The 19,672-nt window shown below is 42.9% G+C and overlaps 2 protein-coding genes across 2 annotated transcripts in view; one reads left to right on the top strand and one right to left on the bottom strand.

Annotated features, from left to right (window-relative positions):
• The first annotated feature begins 26 nt into the window (after positions 1 to 26).
• Positions 27 to 6,400, top strand: LOC107380274 (ribonucleoside-diphosphate reductase large subunit). Its single transcript, XM_015951441.3, has 4 exons — positions 27 to 189; positions 1,033 to 3,014; positions 3,094 to 3,282; positions 6,042 to 6,400. Exons 1-4 carry the CDS (start codon positions 168 to 170, stop codon positions 6,231 to 6,233), a joined length of 2,385 nt encoding a protein of 794 aa, XP_015806927.1. The 5' UTR covers positions 27 to 167; the 3' UTR covers positions 6,234 to 6,400.
• A 2,809-nt stretch (positions 6,401 to 9,209) lies between these two features.
• Positions 9,210 to 19,672, bottom strand: part of sipa1l3 (signal-induced proliferation-associated 1 like 3) — a 74,901-nt gene continuing 64,438 nt past the window's right edge. Inside the window, exons 9-24 of the mRNA XM_015951439.3 lie at positions 19,500 to 19,657; positions 18,839 to 19,421; positions 17,851 to 17,949; positions 17,587 to 17,762; positions 14,801 to 15,052; positions 13,622 to 13,804; positions 13,041 to 13,165; positions 12,320 to 12,438; positions 11,804 to 12,225; positions 11,028 to 11,261; positions 10,776 to 10,938; positions 10,525 to 10,699; positions 10,293 to 10,442; positions 9,981 to 10,092; positions 9,745 to 9,826; positions 9,210 to 9,596 (exon numbers count right to left, since the gene is read on the bottom strand). Of these exons, the coding sequence (XP_015806925.1) occupies positions 9,402 to 9,596; positions 9,745 to 9,826; positions 9,981 to 10,092; positions 10,293 to 10,442; positions 10,525 to 10,699; positions 10,776 to 10,938; positions 11,028 to 11,261; positions 11,804 to 12,225; positions 12,320 to 12,438; positions 13,041 to 13,165; positions 13,622 to 13,804; positions 14,801 to 15,052; positions 17,587 to 17,762; positions 17,851 to 17,949; positions 18,839 to 19,421; positions 19,500 to 19,657 (3,228 nt within the window). The 3' untranslated portion in view covers positions 9,210 to 9,401. The remainder of the gene's footprint in view (positions 9,597 to 9,744; positions 9,827 to 9,980; positions 10,093 to 10,292; positions 10,443 to 10,524; positions 10,700 to 10,775; positions 10,939 to 11,027; positions 11,262 to 11,803; positions 12,226 to 12,319; positions 12,439 to 13,040; positions 13,166 to 13,621; positions 13,805 to 14,800; positions 15,053 to 17,586; positions 17,763 to 17,850; positions 17,950 to 18,838; positions 19,422 to 19,499; positions 19,658 to 19,672) is intronic.

A 19,672-nucleotide genomic window follows, 5' to 3' on the forward strand; every position in this document is an offset into this window, starting at 1 on the left:
TGTAACGTCTTCCGTACAAAAAGAGCGTTAGCGGGTTTTTTAGGCTTCATTCGCGGTTCGTCCTGCGTGTGAGTCTAGGTTCTGTGCTTCTCTGCACATTTTGAAGCTGTGGGGAGGTTTACCGTGCGTTTTCTGTTACCTCGGCTGACCAGTAACACCAATTCAACATGATGCACGTTATCAAACGAGGTGAGTTACTAGCAAGAGCATTACAATTATATTCTAGCACGCTGTTCACTTTCTACTTTTGGGTTTTCCAGAATAATAAAACAGCGGCTCTAATTTTACTTCTCTGATTAGGGAATTTGTTTCAAAACTGAACCTTTAATTTCTCTACGTTAGCCATTAAACCTGAACCTGGTCACCTTCAGAGAATCGACTGCCCATCCAACTGCGTTGTTTAGCTAACTTTTAACATGTGGACTCTTTAGTAATATTGCGTATAAGTCCGTCAGAAGCACATTTGGCAGGAAAAAACGTCGTTTTTAAGCCATCGTCTGTTTACTCCAGACTCAGAATTGAGTCTTTGTTACAGATGGCGCCAAAATCAGTGTAACAGGCCCACACGAATCCCTGATCCAGTCAACGTCCTCATCTCTAAAGTGTCTTTATCGTTAAGTGGTAAATTATTATTATTAATAAGACATAGTTCCGGTGTTTCATTGTGGTTAGCTGGGAAAATAAATACCTAACAACATTTGATTTATTTTGTTATGTTGAATCACACTGTGTTGATACTTTATTTTAATGGAGAAGAAGATATACAATCTCTCATTGGGTTTATAAAAGAAGGTTCGTTAAAAAATTAAAACCCCTCAAGATTTAATGTACTTTGTGTGTTAGATGGGTTTCCTCCTCCCTGGGTGAAGAGCTGCAGGTTAATTAGTAATGCAGCAACTACTGCAGGCAAACGCTTGTCCACATATTCCCAGCAGGTGGTGCAAAACTACATTTATTGTGAATTAAATGAAAAGTCTGCTCACACCTTCTAAAAGCAACATCAGTGAGATATATATTTGTATTTTTTTTCAGATGGACGCCATGAGCGAGTCATGTTTGATAAAATCACCTCTCGCATCCAGAAGCTTTGCTACGGTCTAAATTCAGATTTCGTGGATCCAGCTCAAATCACAATGAAGGTGATCCAGGGTTTGTACAGCGGTGTCACCACTGTGGAGCTTGACACGCTGGCAGCCGAAATTGCTGCCACACTGACAACTAAACACCCCGACTATGCCATTCTCGCCGCAAGGATCGCTGTCTCAAACCTCCACAAAGAGACGAAAAAAGTGTTTAGTGAAGTGATGGAAGACCTGTACAACTACATCAATCCTCTGAACAAGCAGCACTCCCCCATGATCTCAAAAGAGACGCTCAACATTGTTCTGGAGAACAAAGACCGCCTCAATTCGGCCATAATTTACGACAGAGATTTCTCTTACAACTTCTTCGGCTTCAAAACCCTGGAGCGCTCCTATCTGCTGAAGATCAATGGAAAAGTGGCCGAGCGTCCGCAGCACATGCTCATGAGGGTGTCTGTTGGGATCCATGAGAGAGACATCGATGCAGCCATTGAGACGTACAACCTGCTGTCAGAGAAGTGGTTCACCCACGCCTCACCAACCCTCTTCAACGCAGGAACCAACCGGCCACAGCTGTCCAGCTGCTTCCTCCTCGCCATGAAAGACGACAGCATCGAAGGCATTTATGACACTCTTAAGCAGTGTGCCCTCATTTCCAAATCCGCCGGAGGCATTGGCGTGGCGGTCAGCTGTATCAGATCAACCGGGAGCTACATCGCTGGTACCAATGGTAACTCCAACGGGCTGGTGCCCATGTTGAGAGTTTACAACAATACTGCTCGCTATGTTGATCAGGGGGGGAACAAAAGACCTGGAGCCTTTGCCATGTACCTGGAGCCATGGCACTTTGATGTGTTTGACTTCCTGGAGCTGAAGAAGAACACAGGAAAGGAGGAGCAGAGAGCCAGAGACCTCTTCTATGCCCTGTGGATTCCAGATCTGTTCATGAAGAGAGTGGAGAGTAACCAAAACTGGTCCCTAATGTGTCCCAACGAGTGTCCTGGGCTGGACGAGTGCTGGGGGGAGGAGTTTGAAAAACTGTACACTAAATATGAAAACGAGGGGAGGGTGAAGCGTGTGGTGAAGGCTCAGCAGCTCTGGTATGCCATTATTGAGTCCCAGACAGAAACGGGAACGCCATACATGCTGTACAAAGATGCATGTAACAGGAAGAGTAACCAGCAGAATCTGGGCACCATCAAATGCAGCAACCTGTGCACCGAAGTTGTTGAGTACACCAGCAAAGACGAGGTGGCGGTGTGTAACCTTGCCTCCATTGCTCTCAACATGTACGTCACACCAGAACGGACTTTTGACTTCAAGAAGCTGGCATCTGTGACCAAAGTTATTGTCAAAAACCTCAACAAGGTCATTGAAATCAACTACTACCCAGTTCCTGAAGCTGAGAAGTCCAACAAGCGCCACAGGCCAATAGGAATTGGAGTTCAAGGTTTGGCAGATGCCTTCATCCTGATGCGTTATCCCTTCGAAAGCCCAGAGGCTCAGTTGCTAAACATCCAGATTTTTGAGACCATCTACTACGCTGCTCTGGAGGCGAGCTGCGAGCTAGCTGCCGAGTTCGGACCGTACGAGACCTACGAAGGTTCCCCTGTCAGCAAGGGCATCCTGCAATACGACATGTGGGACAAGACGCCTACAGACCTGTGGGACTGGAAGCTGCTGAAAGAGAAGATCGCTAAACATGGCGTGAGAAATAGCCTGCTGCTCGCCCCGATGCCCACAGCGTCCACCGCCCAGATCCTGGGTAACAACGAGTCCATCGAAGCCTACACCAGCAACATCTACACTCGCAGGGTCCTCTCTGGAGAGTTCCAGATTGTTAATCCTCACCTGCTCAAAGACCTGACGGAGAAGGGGCTGTGGAGCGAGGAGATGAAGAACAGTCTGATCGCCAACAACGGATCTGTTCAAGTAACTTGACATTTCCAGATCCACTTAACACGTTTTTCTTGTAAAATGATCAATAATAGGAACTTTTTCATTTTGACAGGACATCGGTGAGATTCCAGATGATTTGAAGCAGCTGTATAAAACTGTTTGGGAAATCTCCCAGAAGACTGTATTAAAGATGGCTGCCGACCGTGGTGCCTACATAGACCAGAGCCAGTCGCTGAACATCCACATCGCAGAGCCAAACTATGGAAAACTATCCAGCATGCACTTCTACGGTTGGAAACAGGTGCGCTAACGTCTGCGAGACAAAGATACAGTGGGGCAAAAAAGTATTTAGTCAGCCACCGATTGTGCAAGTTCTCCCACTTAAAATGATGACAGAGGTTAGGGCTGCTCGATTATGGCAAAAATAATCACGATTATGGTGACTGAAATTGAGATCATGATTATTTAGGACGATTTTTCTATTTATGTTGATTTTATTTGTTTTTATTCAGTCATAAAATTGCTCAGGGCACAATCAGGACAAAAAATAAATAAGAAACAAGATGATCACTAAAATAACTCCTGATTCCCAGTATAAAAAGACCAATATACTTACAGCCCATAGTTTATGACCCAAGAGCTATAGACCTTGGTTTAACTCATGTAAGTCTAACGAGTACAGAACCAAATACCAATATCTTGTAAATACTGACAGCAAGAATTATACAGTGGCATTTATAACAAATAAATGCAAATAAATTGATGTTCACAAAATGTTGCATAACATTTATTGAGTCGTGTCAAGGTGCTGTAGGAGCGTGCACTAGCACCGTGTCCTCAGAGAGGTTGGTTATTATTTATCAGCGTGAGGAACTTATTTCTACCTTATTTATAAACTATTTATTTACAGGTCCAACAGTTAATGTAATAATTGTCCCAACCACAGCTGCACCCCCCACCCCGGTCTCACAGCAATCGGGGCAAGCTGCACGTGCACATTTAGCCGTTTTTAGCGGCTCAGGAGCCCGCAGGTGCGGTGTGTGTGTCACTCACTCTGGTTACTCCAACATGGAGCCGGTTCCGAGAGCTGTTTCTTTAGCGACCGACACATCACTACATCATTCCCTTTCCTAATGTTGTGAAGAACGGTCCGGAGCGCAGGCGGAGTGTTTAGCTAACCTGCAGGAAATGTCGACAGTTATCCAGAAAGTAGCTAAGGGTTACCAGAGATGTTTCTGAGGTGTTCGCTAGGTACTTTTAAGATTTAAAAAGTCAAGAAGGGGGTCTGAAAAGCTGTTGGAAATAGCGTCGAAGTCGCCAAGTTGGCAACACTGTGGAGGAGCGCTTCATTTGCAACTCAGGGCAGCGCAAGTGGGAGGAGCAAATAATCGGCTTGTTTTGTTTTTTATAATCGTTCAAAACTCAGATCGTAATCGTGACTAAAATTCGATTAATTGAGCAGCCCTAACAGAGGTCAGTAATTTACATCATAGGTACACTTCAACTGTGATAGACAGAATGTGAAAAAAATCCCTGAATTCACATGGCAGGATTTTTAAAGAATTTATTTGTAAATCAGGGTGGAAAATAAGTATTTGGTCACTTCAAACAAGGAAAATCTCTGGCTCTCACAGACCTATATCATCTTCTTTAAGAAGCTTTTCTGTCCTCCACTTGTTACCTGTATTAATGGCACCTGTTTGAACTCATTATCTGTATAAAAGACACCTGTCCACAGCCTCAAACAGTCAGACTCCAAACTCCACTATGGCCAAGACCAAAGAGCTTTCGAAGGACACCAGGAAAAGAATTGTAGACCTGCACCAGACTGGGAAGAGTGAATCTACAATAGGCAAGCAGCTTGGTGTGAAAAAATCAACTGTGGGAGCAATTATCAGAAAATGGAAGACATACAAGACCACTGATAATCTCCCTCGATCTGGGGCTCCATGCAAGATCTCATCCCGTGGAGTCAAAATGATCATGAGAACGGTGAGCAAGAATCCCAGAACCACACAGGGGGACCTGGTGAACGACCTGATGAGAGCTGGGACCACAGTAACAAAGGTCACCATCAGTAACACACTACAAAACCAGGGAATCAAATCCTGCAGTGCCAGACGTGTTCCGCTGCTGAAGCCAGTGCATGTCCAGGCCCATCTGAAGTTTGCCAGAGAGCACATGGATGATACAGCAGAGGATTGGGAGAATGTCATGTGGTCAGATGAAACCAAAGTAGAACTTTTTGGGATAAACTCAACTCGTCGTGTTTGGAGGAAGAAGAATACGGAGTTGCATCCCAAGAACACCATATCTACTGTGAAGCATGGGGGTGGGAACATCATGCTTTGGGGATGTTTTTCTGCTAAGGGGACAGGACGACTGATCCGTGTTAAGGACAGAATGAATGGGGCCATGTATCGTGAGATTCTGAGCCAAAACCTCCTTCCATCAGTGAGAGCTTTGAAGATGAAACGTGGCTGGGTCTTCCAACATGACAATGATCCCAAACACACCGCCCGGGCAACAAAGGAGTGGCTCCATAAGAAGCATTTGAAAGTCCTGGAGTGGCCTAGCCAGTCTCCAGACCTCAATCCCATAGAAAATCTGTGGAGGGAGTTAAAAGTCCGTGTTGCTCGGCGACAGCCCCAAAACATCACTGCTCTTGAGAAGATCTGCATGGAGGAATGGGCCAAAATACCAGCTGCTGTGTGTGCAAACCTGGTAAAGACCTATAGTAATTGTTTGACCTCTGTTATTGCCAACTAAGGTTATGTTACAAAGGATTGAGTTGCATTTTTGTTATTGACCAAATACTTATTTTCCACCCTGATTTACAAATAAATTCTTTAAAAATCCTGTCATGTGAATTCATGGATTTTTTTTTTCTCATTCTGTCTCTCACAGTTGAAGTGTACCTATGATGTAAATTACTGACCTCTGTCATCATTTTAAGTGGGAGAACTTGCACAATCGGTGGCTGACTAAATACTTTTTTGCCCCACTGTAAACTGTTGAATAGAAATGCTGAATTAATTATTTTTTTCCTCTTCTTCACAGGGATTAAAGACGGGAATGTATTACCTAAGGACGAAGCCCGCCGCCAACCCCATCCAGTTCACCCTGAACAAGGAGAAGCTGAAGGAGGTGCCGGAGAGCAAGGCCTCAGAGGAGGAGGTCAAGGAGAGGAACAAAGCAGCCATGGTGTGTTCTCTGGAGAACCGAGACGAGTGTCTTGCCTGTGGATCGTAGACTTTATATAAACCCACTTCAGCTCGGAAATGTGCCCGATGACATAAAGGCTCCAGATGGCAATTAATACATTTTCACTGTGTGCATTTGTAATGTACAGAGCAAAGTTTATTTTTATTCACTGTTTTGTATTTTATGTTGGAAAATAAAACTTGAACCTATCAAAACCTCTTGGAAATTGGCTTCATTTAAATATTTGTTAACATTTTTTTCTAAAACCAAAGTTTTAAGAGCTAAAGATTATTCTCATTCACTAATATCTGAATTATTAAATCGTCACCCAAATGTGCACTTAGATTAAAATGGCTACGTAAAACTGATCATTTAAATAACCTTGAACATGTTTTTCAACCTTGGTAATATCTTTACCATTTGTACAATTTTAGCTTTTTTAGCTAATTTAATTTTCATTCCCTGAATATTCTAAAACATTTTATGGATTCTAATCAAATAGAAATACAAGCTTTGGTTGCAAATGTTTAAAATATTTACCAAGTATTCTAACATGGATTTCCTTTTGTATTTTTGCAAAAACCAATAAAAAGTTAAAACCTCCATATTTTCCATCCATAAGCAGGTATTTTGTATAATTTTAACACATTTCTAATTCACAAATACACACGAAACAAGTCAATGTTCATAGTTATTTTAATATATTTTTTTATAAAATAATGAAAACATAATTTACACTTAAATGTACAAGTCATTAAAACCCAAAGAAAACAGAAATGTCTGGTTTGCTGAACATTCTTCGGCCAACAGCAGAGAGAACCGGACAAGGAATCAAAGATGAAACGGCAATATAAACACACACAGTACCTTCTTATCTTTATATGTTCTGCAACAATGTGTTAAAAAATAAATTATAAAAAATATTCAACATAAAAAAGCTATCATACAGTTAGCAATAAAGAATTAGTGACTTGTTCAAATAGCTTAAAATTACACAGATTGTTTATGTTCATAAAAAGAAAGCTCACCCCTTTTACGAAAGCAAATGAAAGATTAAGACTAAATAAAACCACCAGCTGAAGATGGAGTTCTTTACTAAACACCTGTTGCTGAGAGGTCTGAACGCTCCTACCCTCGAGTACAGTGGACCAGAGACACGAGGAAATTAAAGCTGATGTTATAAAAATACGAGCAGTTTCTTGTCCAGTTAGAAGCCATAATAAACTACTTGTTCCTACTTGTGCGAGAGGGATGGGTTTCAGAAAATCAACAGTACAAATTCAAAAACAGCTCATCACAGCATTTAGTTAGTTCATGGAAAGTAACTGTTGAACCGTCAAAAATCCTGTTTCTGGCCCAAGTGGCAGATTCTCCACATCAGTCAGTTCAAACATCGTCTTCTTTTTAAAAAGTCCCGTTAACCACAAATATTAAAGGGATGCCTAAACCTGTACAAGCAGCAGCACAAACCCTCCGACGGCGACGATGTTGGGTGATTAACAGCATCTTAAGGAACCTGAGTAAGCTGGAAAGTCTGATCTGCTTTTAGATCTGGAATCCTGCTGATGTCCATCTGAATACAAAACCACATTTTTTTGTATTTATCTGAAACATTTCAGATTTATCTACTACTGGAAACAACTGTCCATAAAGTACCAGGATCCAAACAAAGACACATTTCTGTAGGAAAATAGATATGGTAGACAATATTACCATTAGGGAAGCCATTTGTTGTGTTCATTTGGGTTCATTACAAGGTTTAGGGATGGACACACACACACACACACACACACACACACACACACACACACACACACACACACACACACACACACACACACACACACACACACACACACACACACACACACACACACACACACACACACGTCCTGAAGAAGATTCAGTGTTCAGTAAATTTCATGTGCAGTTAAAGTTTCCAGTCAAACATATTTATGCCAGAAGCTTCATTTAGATTAAAACCACAGGACTAGTTAGACATTGTGATGGATTATGTTTAACCTTCTGTTGAGTTTAAGTTTGATGGAGCTATTGGCTCAAACTTTCAGTATGAATTTGGTTTTTAGGTTTAATTCTGACAGATTGAAAATAGCAACATTAATTTTAAAAAGGATGTTCAAGTCGATATTAGTGTTAAAGTGAAAAGGCACCCACTTTCCTTTCAAACGTGTCAATAATTTACAGTACTGATTATCATGATTAACTTGTATGTAAAAGTCTTTTCATCTGTTTGAGACACCGTGAATAATGGTGTTCTCCTTTTACACAGAGAGGAAGCATAACACTTTAAATGTCACAACTATTCTTTAAAACACAAAAATAACTCAGGATAAAAGTAGTGATCCATTATGCTTATATCTGAGATGACAGGGCACTGCTAAAAACTGGGAAATTCAAGTCAAAACACTACAGACAATAAAAGATATGATGCTGATGTTTCACGCTCTGATCAGTGAGGTGAGGAGGGTCGCGGTTCGTCCGTGACAAGAGGACAGAAGAGAATCATGGTCCAAAAGTCTCATCTTACAGCAAACAGGTCTGTTCATCACTCACTTGTCCACACACACACACACACACACACACACACACACACACACACACACACACACACACACACACACAATTAAATTCTTCTTGCCTCAAACACTGTTGTGCAGGAATGCTTCTGAGTTTTGTACCGTCACACATCTCTCCTTCCTTCAGTACAACGTTGATAATGTGGCTGCATGAGAATTGGACCACACAGGCACCTGTCCACAGCACTGTAGACCTTCCAACCCAGTGTGGTGCATTCTGGGAAATGCAGTCTAGTTTATTTTGGTCTGATTTGCTGCAGAAACAGTATTAGGCCTCTCCAGGTGATGTGTTGTCTTAAACAGTCGGGCTCTCCTCTCCTCGCCACTCTTCTGGCATAGTAATGTATTTATATGCATCGTAACAGTGAGACGTCTTCACTTCAGTTTAGAAAAATAAACGGGGCTCATTGAACAGACGAGGGGCAGAAGGGTGTTGTTTTAGAAATCCAGATTGTTGTTTCTGCTTATTTTATTCCTCATCAGTTCTGGATTAGGGCAGTTCAGTGTGAGCTGAGGGGTTGACATCGCTGTGTCCTATGCCACACCTGCAAGTGCAAAGAATCATGGATCTATTGTAGTTCTCACGAGCCCAAGTTTCATAGTCTGCAGCAGCTGTCCATCACTCTCTCTTTGAGTTGCTGTCGTGAGTAAGGGTGCGAGCCTCGTGGTCACTTTCCGATTTGTTGAGGTTGGTGATGAGCTTGCTGAACTGGCGCAGCTGCTGGCTGGCAGTCTGACTCTCCTCCTGCAGCCGCTGGTTGTTCTCTCGCAGGTTCGCCATTTCTGCTAGCAGGACGACTTTATCCTGCTTCTCCTGAGGAGAGAAACAAACAAAATGAGAAAACACGACAAAAATTAACGGCAACAAGTTGAGTGCGTCCTTCCCGCTGATCATGTAAAAATGCTTCCATGTTCTTGGTTAAAAATTATCGCTGAATTTTATACATGAAAAATAAAATCACCTTCTCTAGGTCATTGTTCAGCTGTTTTAACATCATCTCTAGGTGGTGAAGCCGACCCGACAAATCGTTGGGAACCTCATCACTGTAAACCAAGAAGATTCAAATACTATAAACACTCAGCTGCCAAAACCCCCCAATTATTCGGGAAACAAACATTCCACTAGGGTTTTAAAACCTCCTGAAAAGTTCCCAGTAACACCTGATCGTGTTAGCAGCTGGAGCAGAGGCACACCTACCCACTGAACGTTGGTGTAGTTCGTGGCGTCTGAGGAGTCTGAAACTGGACCGGACTGTTGGCTGGTCTCGTCTCTGGACCTCCAAGTTGCGGCTCAGAAACGGCTCTTTGTGCTGCAGCAAAGACATGTGATTATTTATTATTTAATATTTTTACTGTTCGTAACACAAACTGGATGCTCTGCACAGGTGGAGAGCAGAGCCAAGAAAAGAAACATTTGGGTGATGAATGTCCTCTTTCTCCTTCAGTAGTGTTGGGTAAATGTATCACGTGTTATTTTTATATCCGATTTTGGGTTTGTCCCTTCACCCACCTTCGTAGGCTTTAGCAGCATTGACCAGGCTGGACCACTCAAGTCCACAGGCCGTGTCAGGGAGAGGCATCAGTCCAGGATCGAGCCTCCTCAGTGGTGGGACTTTGTCTCTTATCTCAGTAAGGGACAACTCTGATGCAGAGAGTGGCACTGAAGGCAGAAAGAAGGGGATAAGCAGCATGTAGGATGCAACATTCAGAAGTATTCCTAATCCATCAGCTCTAACACTCACTCTTCTTGCTCTGCATGTGGTTGGAGGAGCTTGAGTGTTTACGGGTGGGCAGCGTGCAGGTGAACAGCACATCTGTGGGGTTCATCTGGTTCTCGGAGCAGGCGAAGCTAGCGTCTCTACGCCCGCTGCACAGGGACTCGTCTGAAAAGGTGCGTTGCAGGTTGTGTCTGGGAGACTACAAGGACAAACATCACAGGTCAGAGCTGTGTTCATGACAACAAAACTGCTGTCAAACACGAGAGGCTCCACACCAGATCAGTCTGTGACATCTCTCCGGGGCCGTCCATGATGATTAGTTTCTTTAGGTCGTCTTCGATGGTGCTCTTGTACGTCCGACGGGGAGAACGCAGGTCCCTCAGTGATGCTCGGAGTCGAGGTTGCCCAAACACGTTCTTTGAGTTTGTATCCACATGCCTGGTGAGATGAGAGATCAGCTGATTTTTAGTATTTCAGAAGCCGCGTCTTTTCCTAAATGAGACTTTGTTAAACGGGGACTCCGTTACTTCTTGCTGTGGCTGCTGTCAGAACTGGATGTTGAAGTTGTGTTAGAAAGCGACGAGGTGTTGCCCTCTTCCGTCTGTTTTGCAGTCGATTTGCTCTTCCCATAAAAGGCCTTGAGGGCGGAGCTGGATAAAGGAGTGGAGCTCATCTGAGCTGAAGTGGGTGTGGCCGTAGATGCTCGGACAGGCCGTGCTTTCTCTCCTGATGGAGTCTTGTAACCCTGTGGTGTGTAGGTCCTTAAAGAAACAGATTGATGCATGACGAATCAAACACAATCCACATTTCAACCACAAACATGCAGCGGGTAACATTTTAACTTTCAAACAAGCAGCAGTAAATAGTCTGTCCCTCATCAGGTCTTAAATTAGACAAATTCAGCCTTAAATAAACAGAAAAACAGGAGAGTTTACACCGACTCTCTGCTGTGAAATTGTTATGATGATGCTGTCCACTGGTGCTCAGATCCCCACTGACAGACGGCAGCATTAAAGCTGGTGACACAGAGGTTTTAAACACAGATTGTTTTAATCCAGTATCAAGTGTGTTTGCGTTTTAAATGACTGCAGGAATTTACCATGGTAATCTGTATGTTTATCAGGGATTGTGCAGCAATAAGGCTTTTATATAGAAAAACACCTAAAAATGCACAATTTATCACTTTAATACTTACAAAATTGTTAGTAATTACAAGTTTTTTGTAAAATAAAAGCCTCAGACGTGGACTGAATCTGCCCTTCAAAGATGATGAAACAGAAATGTGTCTTATGTTAGCTCTTACCTGGGTTTGAAAGGATCTATCTTCTCCACGCTGGAGCCAGGAAGTGGGAAAGTCTTAGTCAGGTACCCTTTGGTCTGACTGTCAGCAGCTGGAAGGAGTGGGGAAGATTCTCGTTTCTTAGCCTCTCCTCTACCAATGGTCCTTCCCGTGGACAGCTCCTGGATGCCGCTGTAGGTTGCAGAGCTGTGCGTGGCCTTGTGAAACTGGTTATTGGACATGTTTCCGTGGCGATTGTTGTAGTGATTGGAGGCGTCGATGCCACTGTCACTGGAGCCTCCTTTGTTGAGAAGGTCAGGGTCAGGATCAACTAGGTCAACAAGACCAACACCGCCTCCATCAAACCAGCGCTCGTCACTGTGGCCGCTGGATGCGTTACTGGACAGTGTGTTGCTGCTGGAGTGGCTCGAGTACTGAGTCTCACCCTGCACGGCAAACGAGGACGACAAACAAATGAGACTCAGCCAGGGAGGCAGAAAAGGCTACACATAAATACAACCCTCTAATGATGAGTCTGACCTTCGAGTGTCTGTTTGGAGAGTCTTTCCCCAGGACATCCTGTCTGACTACTCTCCTCTGCACCCCTCCACCAGCTGGTCCTCGGGATGACGATGATGCTGGGACGTGCCAGAGGGGTTCTGGACAGAAACATGGAATCAAATAAATGACACTAAGCGACCATTGCTGGAAAAGAGGATTAAATACTTATAGCACATTTAGACACAGACCTCCGAGTCACATTATATCTCTCACAGTCACAGTCCGATATCGCAGTTCAATCGAACAGACACAGAAATCCTGATCTGGGAGATCCCATCCACCTCTAACCTGGTATATTACCACCATTCAAACACATATGAAAATAATAAAGATCAATGTGAAGCTTGTAGATATATTTGTTCTTCTTTGGTTTGAATACCATCATTTAAGCATTTAGTTCTACACTCTTGAATCTTTATTTAGCACAATGTTCCCCAGCAAGTCAAAATGCGTGTTTTTCTAATTTTTGTACTTTTCTTCTTAATACTGCTATTAATCCTCAAGATAATCTCAGATGAGAGCAAGGCCAGTGAATCAAAATAAAACCAGCAGTGATTCCAAATGCATAAAGATAAAATTAATCAAGCTTCATAGATACTTGACATGCAGGCAGTGGACTGTTTGCTTACTTAAAAATGTTGCGTGACGCATACAACCCGACTTCATTCATTTTATGACGAAGCTAACTGATGCTGAATACCTGTTTTGCAGCGCTCCATGGTGCTCTCCTGGCTGGTGAAGCCAGAGGAAGACTCTCCACTGGAGATGACATCTACGCTGAAATGGGGCTCATTAGTCAGCAGGGGGCGCTGTGCCAGTCCATACCTACAAAGATCATGGGAGATGTTTGTGTCTAATCAACACATTCATGTGAATTTCCAACATAAAATGATTAAAAGATACCACTCAGACAGGAATATTCTTTCCAAATAAGTCATCAACGATCTACACTTTGGATTTAAACGCTGGAGGAGATTTTCAGTTTCTGTTCTGTATCCTGTTGGCCGTTGGAAAACAAAACACGTTTTTCTGGTCGGGTGAGACATCATCAACCTCCTCGCTGTGCGGAAGAGCCACCCACACACACAACAGATCCGTTCTCTGGAAGGCCGTGTGTTTATAAACCTCAAACTGCAGATATTTTTCCTCATCTCCTTTAAACCAGTGCAATCTGCCTCCAGCATAATAAACAGTTGTTAGCAGTAACATTTGACATGTTTAGTCAAGAACCAAAGCGTGACAGAGGAGGTCTCAGAGAACAAAGAGCCCGCATGCACACACCTGTCGGGTGAAGGCTTATAGTGCACAAAGGGTCCTGGTGTCATTCCAGGTGAAGCCATTGTGACGAGGCCGACCAGGCCTGAGGAGGGTGAGGAGAAGCTGGCTGAGGGGTTTCTGTAGGGCAGGACTCTGTCTCCTCCTGCAGGAGACAGGCTGTAGTGGTTCTCTGGGTAGCTCACGGGCCTGGGCCATACAAGGAGGGGAGGGTTAAACAGGATGGTACAAGAAAACAAAATTTAAAAAATGAATTAAGCTAAATAACTCGTCAGATATGGGCAGTGTGACACCTGCTCTTAATAATGTGTGAGTTACAACGCACAAATCACATTAAATACCATCTTTTTGTTTACCTACAAAATCTCTGAAGTCGTTTGGCTATTTCTCCCATGACCAGTTACTATCAACATGTTTCCAGCTGTTGTTTGTTTAAATCTCACAGGAAGAGTTCGTGTAGCTCTAATATGTGAGTGAACCCCGAAGGCATTTATCTAAGCACATCTGTTGTGTTGCATTGAAAACCCCTTTATGCTGAATATTTATATTAATTATTCAGGAAATAGTTTCCTCACACAGTCTTCCTATGATGACATACATCACTGGCACAAATTATCTTATTTTAATGATGAAAACTTTATTAACAACAGATAAGACAAACAGAACTGTACTTTTGACAGAGAGCTACGTACTTAAGAGAGAATATAAACAGTATATCCTACACTTAAAGAAAAGCAGATTAAAGCCAAATTTACACCAAAGGTTAATTTCTACTAGGAACGATAGAATTATAAATATCTGGAATACATATCCAGTCTTCCTAATAAATATTAAAAAGGTGTGCGGCTGTGGGGGAGAAGTTGTTGGAGACATGACGCGAGTGTAAGGAACATCGCCATTCAACAGATATGATAAAGGTTATGTGAAGAAACTAGAAAATAGATAAGTCTCTTTTAATTTAGAAACACAATGTCTTTTATCACGTCTCTACAAAAATGAACAAAAAAATCTTTCAGACTATCCAGAAAAATAACTTAAACTTCTACAAGTTTGTGTAGTTTTTACCTGTCTTTATTCTGAGTTTCATTGTTTTGTTTATCCGGAACAACAAACATCTGAAGGAAAACCACTAGCTGTAGAGAAAATCTGCTGTGTTTAGTCTGATGTGACAATGAGTGTGAGTACCTCTTGGAGGTGTGGTGCTGTGGCTCTCTGTGAGGAACTGACATGATGGATTTGTGTGGGCGATGTACAGGGAGAGGCGCGGGGGCCATGAGGGCCCAGCGCTGCGAGTTGGGAGCATTATTGAACACCGGTGGGATGGGCGAACTTTCCCACCGCCAGGTTTGGCGAGGAGAGGGACGATATCCTGTTGCCAGAGGCTCTGGCTCAGGTTTCTGCTCCCTTGTCTTCATATCGTACTCCTCTGTGCAGCCCCTAAGGAGAGACAGAGGCAAAACAAAGATGAGAACAACCAACACTAAACAGTTTAGCCTTCAATGACCATAAAACTCTCAGGACAGTAAAATCTGAGAATCTGATACTTCCTGTATGGGCGTCTAAAGTCCAGCGTAAGAGAACTGTTCAATAAATTCACAACAAAAGGTTGGAAAGCGTTGCTACTTCCTAACATGCTTTAATGTACAGTTGACATGTTACAGAGCTGGGTAAAGAGCTCCCCGAGACCCTTGGGTGGACACAGAAACTGATTATTGGCACGTCAAGACTCCAACTTCCCCACTGTGAGAGTAAGGTGTGTGTGTGTGTGTGTGTGTGTGTGTGTGTGTGTGTGTGTGTGTGTGTGTGTGTGAGTGAGTGAGTGAGTGAGTGAGTGAGTGAGTAAGTGAGGAAGAGCTTGCAATCCAATGATCACAAAGAGCTCTTTAGTTAAAATCACAACTTAAACGTTAACAATTATCATGAATTATCCTTTTATAAGTTAACAAATATTAATTTCTCATTCAAAACAGGCAAAAAGATTTGGGACATTGTATGGTAGAAACAGCCTTAAAATGAGATAGAATTACATTTATTTTTCACCAAATATGGATGCTAAAACTCTAGACTCAAGCATAGCACACTTTCAAATTTTCATAGTATCCTCTGACCAGCTGGACAGCCTTATCTCATCATTTCATCTGCAAGCCTATTACAGGGGGCAGGTTTGCATCAAATATGCAAATGCGTTGTCATTTAAGATGAGATAAAGGGAAATGAGTAGGGTGGTGGTGGAGAACATGTGTTAGAGCAGGATTAAAATGAAACCGAGGAGTAAAAAAAACCCAGAAATGCTACAAAAGTAAACGAAGGCAGAACAATAGATCAACAGCAATCAGATAGAATAATAAGCTTAATATAGAGTCCAGCCTTATTATATTTGACCAATATTTTACATTCATGTCATAAAATTCTGATCAAAATGGATTACTATGGCAGCTGTTTAAAACGATTAATTAAACTGAATATTTTAGTTAAGGCAAATTAATAAATCCCAAAGTGCTTTGGGAATTCTTCAGGAAAATAACATTTTACCACCAAGAACAAACATTTTTGTTTATAAAATTACCAACAAACCAACCAACACAGAGACACAGCTGAGAGATGTAAACAGGACAGATGCGCACACAGAAAAACACACATTTCTTACATGCATCTTACAAATGTAAAGAACGTTTTACTCAATGAAAGGGTGGTTCTAGTACAGAAGACATCATTACAGCTTAGCAGCACAATAACACACGCACACACACACACACACACACACACACACACACACACACACACACACACACACACACACAGGAAACAAACCTCAGAGAGAGCAGAGTCTATGTCTGACAGCAGGCAGTAATTCTCCCATCACATTAGCGGAGGGGACAACTGGAGCTCAATAACACACACACACACACAATCAGATCCACAGCGTCTTCAGCCTGCATCCATCCATCTTGTGTTTCGCAGCCTTAGACAAAGCAGCAGAGACAAACCCTTCCAACTTTCATTTCTTTTCTCTCCTCCACCCACTCCTCTTACTCTCTCCACGGTGTTGAGACACGTCCTTCTCATCCAGTGCTCCTCCCTGCCTTCCTCTCCCTCTATCACACAGCCTGTTCCTCCTTCTTTCCCCTCTTTTTCATTTGCACAAGACATGCATTTTTAATTAATCACTTCCCTTATTTAATTTATCTTTTTTTCTGTGGTCTTTTTGTTCCCCTTGCAGATTTTCAGGCTTTAATCTCTTGCAATCTGCTCGCCTGGCGCACGACGACTAACGAGTCAGAGAGGAGGGGAGAAATGCAAGACTCTTAATTATCAGCTGCTTCAAGGCCACAGTATAGTGTATGTGTGTGTGTGTGTGTGTGTGTGTGTGTGTGTGGAAAAGGTTTTACTTGGAGTAATTAAACTGCCTTCAACATTAAAGGAATCTAACCACCGTGTGATCACACAACCCACCACAATTACTGTCTTTAAGAGCTCTGATACTCAGAAAAACACAGCTGGCCCATCTTTTACTACATGGACAACATAAAGCCTGATGAGAGGATAAAAGAGTGATGGCTGGAAGAAAAGAAGCAGGACTACGACACAGATGACAGATAGGTAAACAAAAGAGGCAAAAAACAGATTCTGCTAATTCAAGTAAAAAAAAAAAGCTTATTTTTTGTCTTGATGCCTCATTTTGCCTGTTTAACTCCAACTACAAATCGCTGTTAGCTTGCTTCCTCTTTTCACACACTCCCACACAAAATCCTCTCAGAACACTGGAGTCTGGCCACTACCTCGCCAAAGCTTTTGTGTGTTTTAGGTGAAGAGCCATCTCTACTCATTCCAGCTCGCTCTCGTCTTCCCACTACAGCCCACTTACACACATCGCGCTCCTCTGCCTTAACATCTGCATTCACAACAGCAGCTCACAAACCAATCCCTCATTAGATGAGCTTAGAAAGAAATAAAATGCTCTGTGAACACACCTGCGAGGTTTGCCCTCTTCAAATGGAGGAATGATGACCACTTTAACCGTGACCGACGTTCTCAGTAGGTCGATCATCTGCTCGTGAGTCAGCGTCACAGCGGCCACCTTGCAGATCTCAACCAATCGACTGCCCTGCCTCAGTCCCGCCTGCCAGGCGAAGCCGTACTCTTCCACCTGCAAAACCAACAATAACTCAGTTCTACACAGGTGAGAATGTTCACAGACGAGTAACTGAGTGAGAGATTGGCTCGTCTCATAATACCTCAGACACAGTGCCATCAAGATAAACGTGGAAGCCCAGCTGTCCCAGGCCGTTTCGTCTCAGTGTCATGTCCACCGTGTCACATCCCACCGTCAGTGACTGAACAGGGACAACATGAGGGTTAGAATTAAGAACAAGCTGTATTGTGTCTGCTCTCGTTTTCAGAAAACACCAAACTGAACTGAATCAAGCTTACGACTCTTTCATCGGAACACAAATCAAACAAAAAACAAGCAGGTGACAGCACCATTTTAACCAGCGGCTCGTACGCAGAGTAACTCAATTTTAAATGGATTTTTAAGGAACGCAAAGATTTTTAGAAGTTAAGAATTTTCAGAAAATTCTAAACTATAAAAATGTACTCATCAGTTGATTCGTTCTGCCTCACAACTTTATTGTCCCTTTGTAAAACTAACCAAATTTAAATCTGCTAAACTCTTCACATTGCCATCACAAGTCTCATATTCTCTCCATGTTTTAAATTCCCAGATTCCCAAAAGACTAAAAAAAACAAAAAAACAAATGAAGGTATTGTGAATGCTCGAAATCCCCTGAGCTTAGGCCAGGTCTGAACAGTATAACCAGTTATACAAAGAAACTATAATCATCCCATTTCTGGAAATCCCTCCAAGTGAAGTTACCTTTGTAAAAGCCTGATAATGAAACATGCCAATCTAAACAAAGATCTACCACTTTTTTAGATTTACGTTAGGTTTTTATGTAGAATATGTTTTTATTTGTCTCATCCTCTTAAGAGCATCCAAACATGCAGGAGAAAAAGGTTTCATCACATTTTGCTGATCGAAAGTAACAAAGTAAACACAAATAAATGCTCTTCTAAATGCTGGTACGAAAATAAACATAAACCCAAACATCAAAAACACCTTGAGGATAAAAACTATTTGAGTTCAAAACATCAAATGTGAAAGCATGGATTGGTTCCAGACAGATCCACGCCAACATCCTCTACACTGGAATGAACTCTCACCTTTAACCTCTGAACCATCTCCCTGATGTCCTGTGCACACCCTTCTGGTACTCTCACTGCGATGTGGTCTCCCCTCCCGTAGAAGATCTTTAACGCCAGTCGCTCCGGCGTCCAGCCGATCACGTCCGCACAGAAACAGTTAAACACCACCTCTTTAGTGGAGCAGTCTACCAGAAGCACGTATTCAGCTGAAATACCCAAAGCACAGGGGAGCTCCATCCCTCCTCCACTGAAGTCTTGGGCCAGGACTCTCCAGGCCACCGCCCCGACAGCCCCCAGCTCAGCACCCTCTCGTGGTTTCGAGCGCTCGCGGTTTTTAGAAGCGAGTGACATGAAGATGATCAGTTTTCCTGCTGAGTCAAGCGGCGTGTTGCTGACATAGTTCTCCGCCAGGTCTTGCAGATACTCCTGTCGTGTTCGTGTTGCCATTGTGTGGAACTTCTCAGACTTGTGAGCAGCGTTTTCCGCATTGATAATTTTGGCTAACAGGAAGTTACGAAAAGTCTCTGGATCACGAAAAGTGACTCCAGTAGGGATGGGGGGTCCAAAAGAGGGCACATCCTTCATCCGAGTCACAGCAACGCTGAAGGAAAAGGCAGGTTGGAAGTATGTGAAATAAACATGAAGGATTGCTGCATTATGTTAAACAGTAGATATTTACCTGTAACAGGTGTCATCAGAGTCATGGTTGTGCACACGGACTATAACAAACACATGCTGGAACTGTGAGCGAATGTTTTGAGGGGTGAACGGCTCCGCTCCAGGCTCCTGAAAGATTATGGTAACGATGTCGTTCCCTATGTGCCTCTTTCTCAGAAGCTGAGGATTGGACGA

The sequence above is a fragment of the Nothobranchius furzeri genome, chromosome 13, assembly GCF_043380555.1.
Source record: "Nothobranchius furzeri strain GRZ-AD chromosome 13, NfurGRZ-RIMD1, whole genome shotgun sequence".
NCBI lineage: Eukaryota > Metazoa > Chordata > Actinopteri > Cyprinodontiformes > Nothobranchiidae > Nothobranchius > Nothobranchius furzeri.

Excerpts from the sequence above, each read along its gene's own strand:
- LOC107380274 (XM_015951441.3), top strand. The coding sequence starts at position 168 with ATGATGCACGTTATCAAACGAG. Across the intron at positions 190-1,032 it reads GATGCACGTTATCAAACGAG|ATGGACGCCATGAGCGAGTC; the intron begins GTGAGTTACTAG and ends ATTTTTTTTCAG. Across the intron at positions 3,283-6,041 it reads ACTTCTACGGTTGGAAACAG|GGATTAAAGACGGGAATGTA; the intron begins GTGCGCTAACGT and ends TCTTCTTCACAG.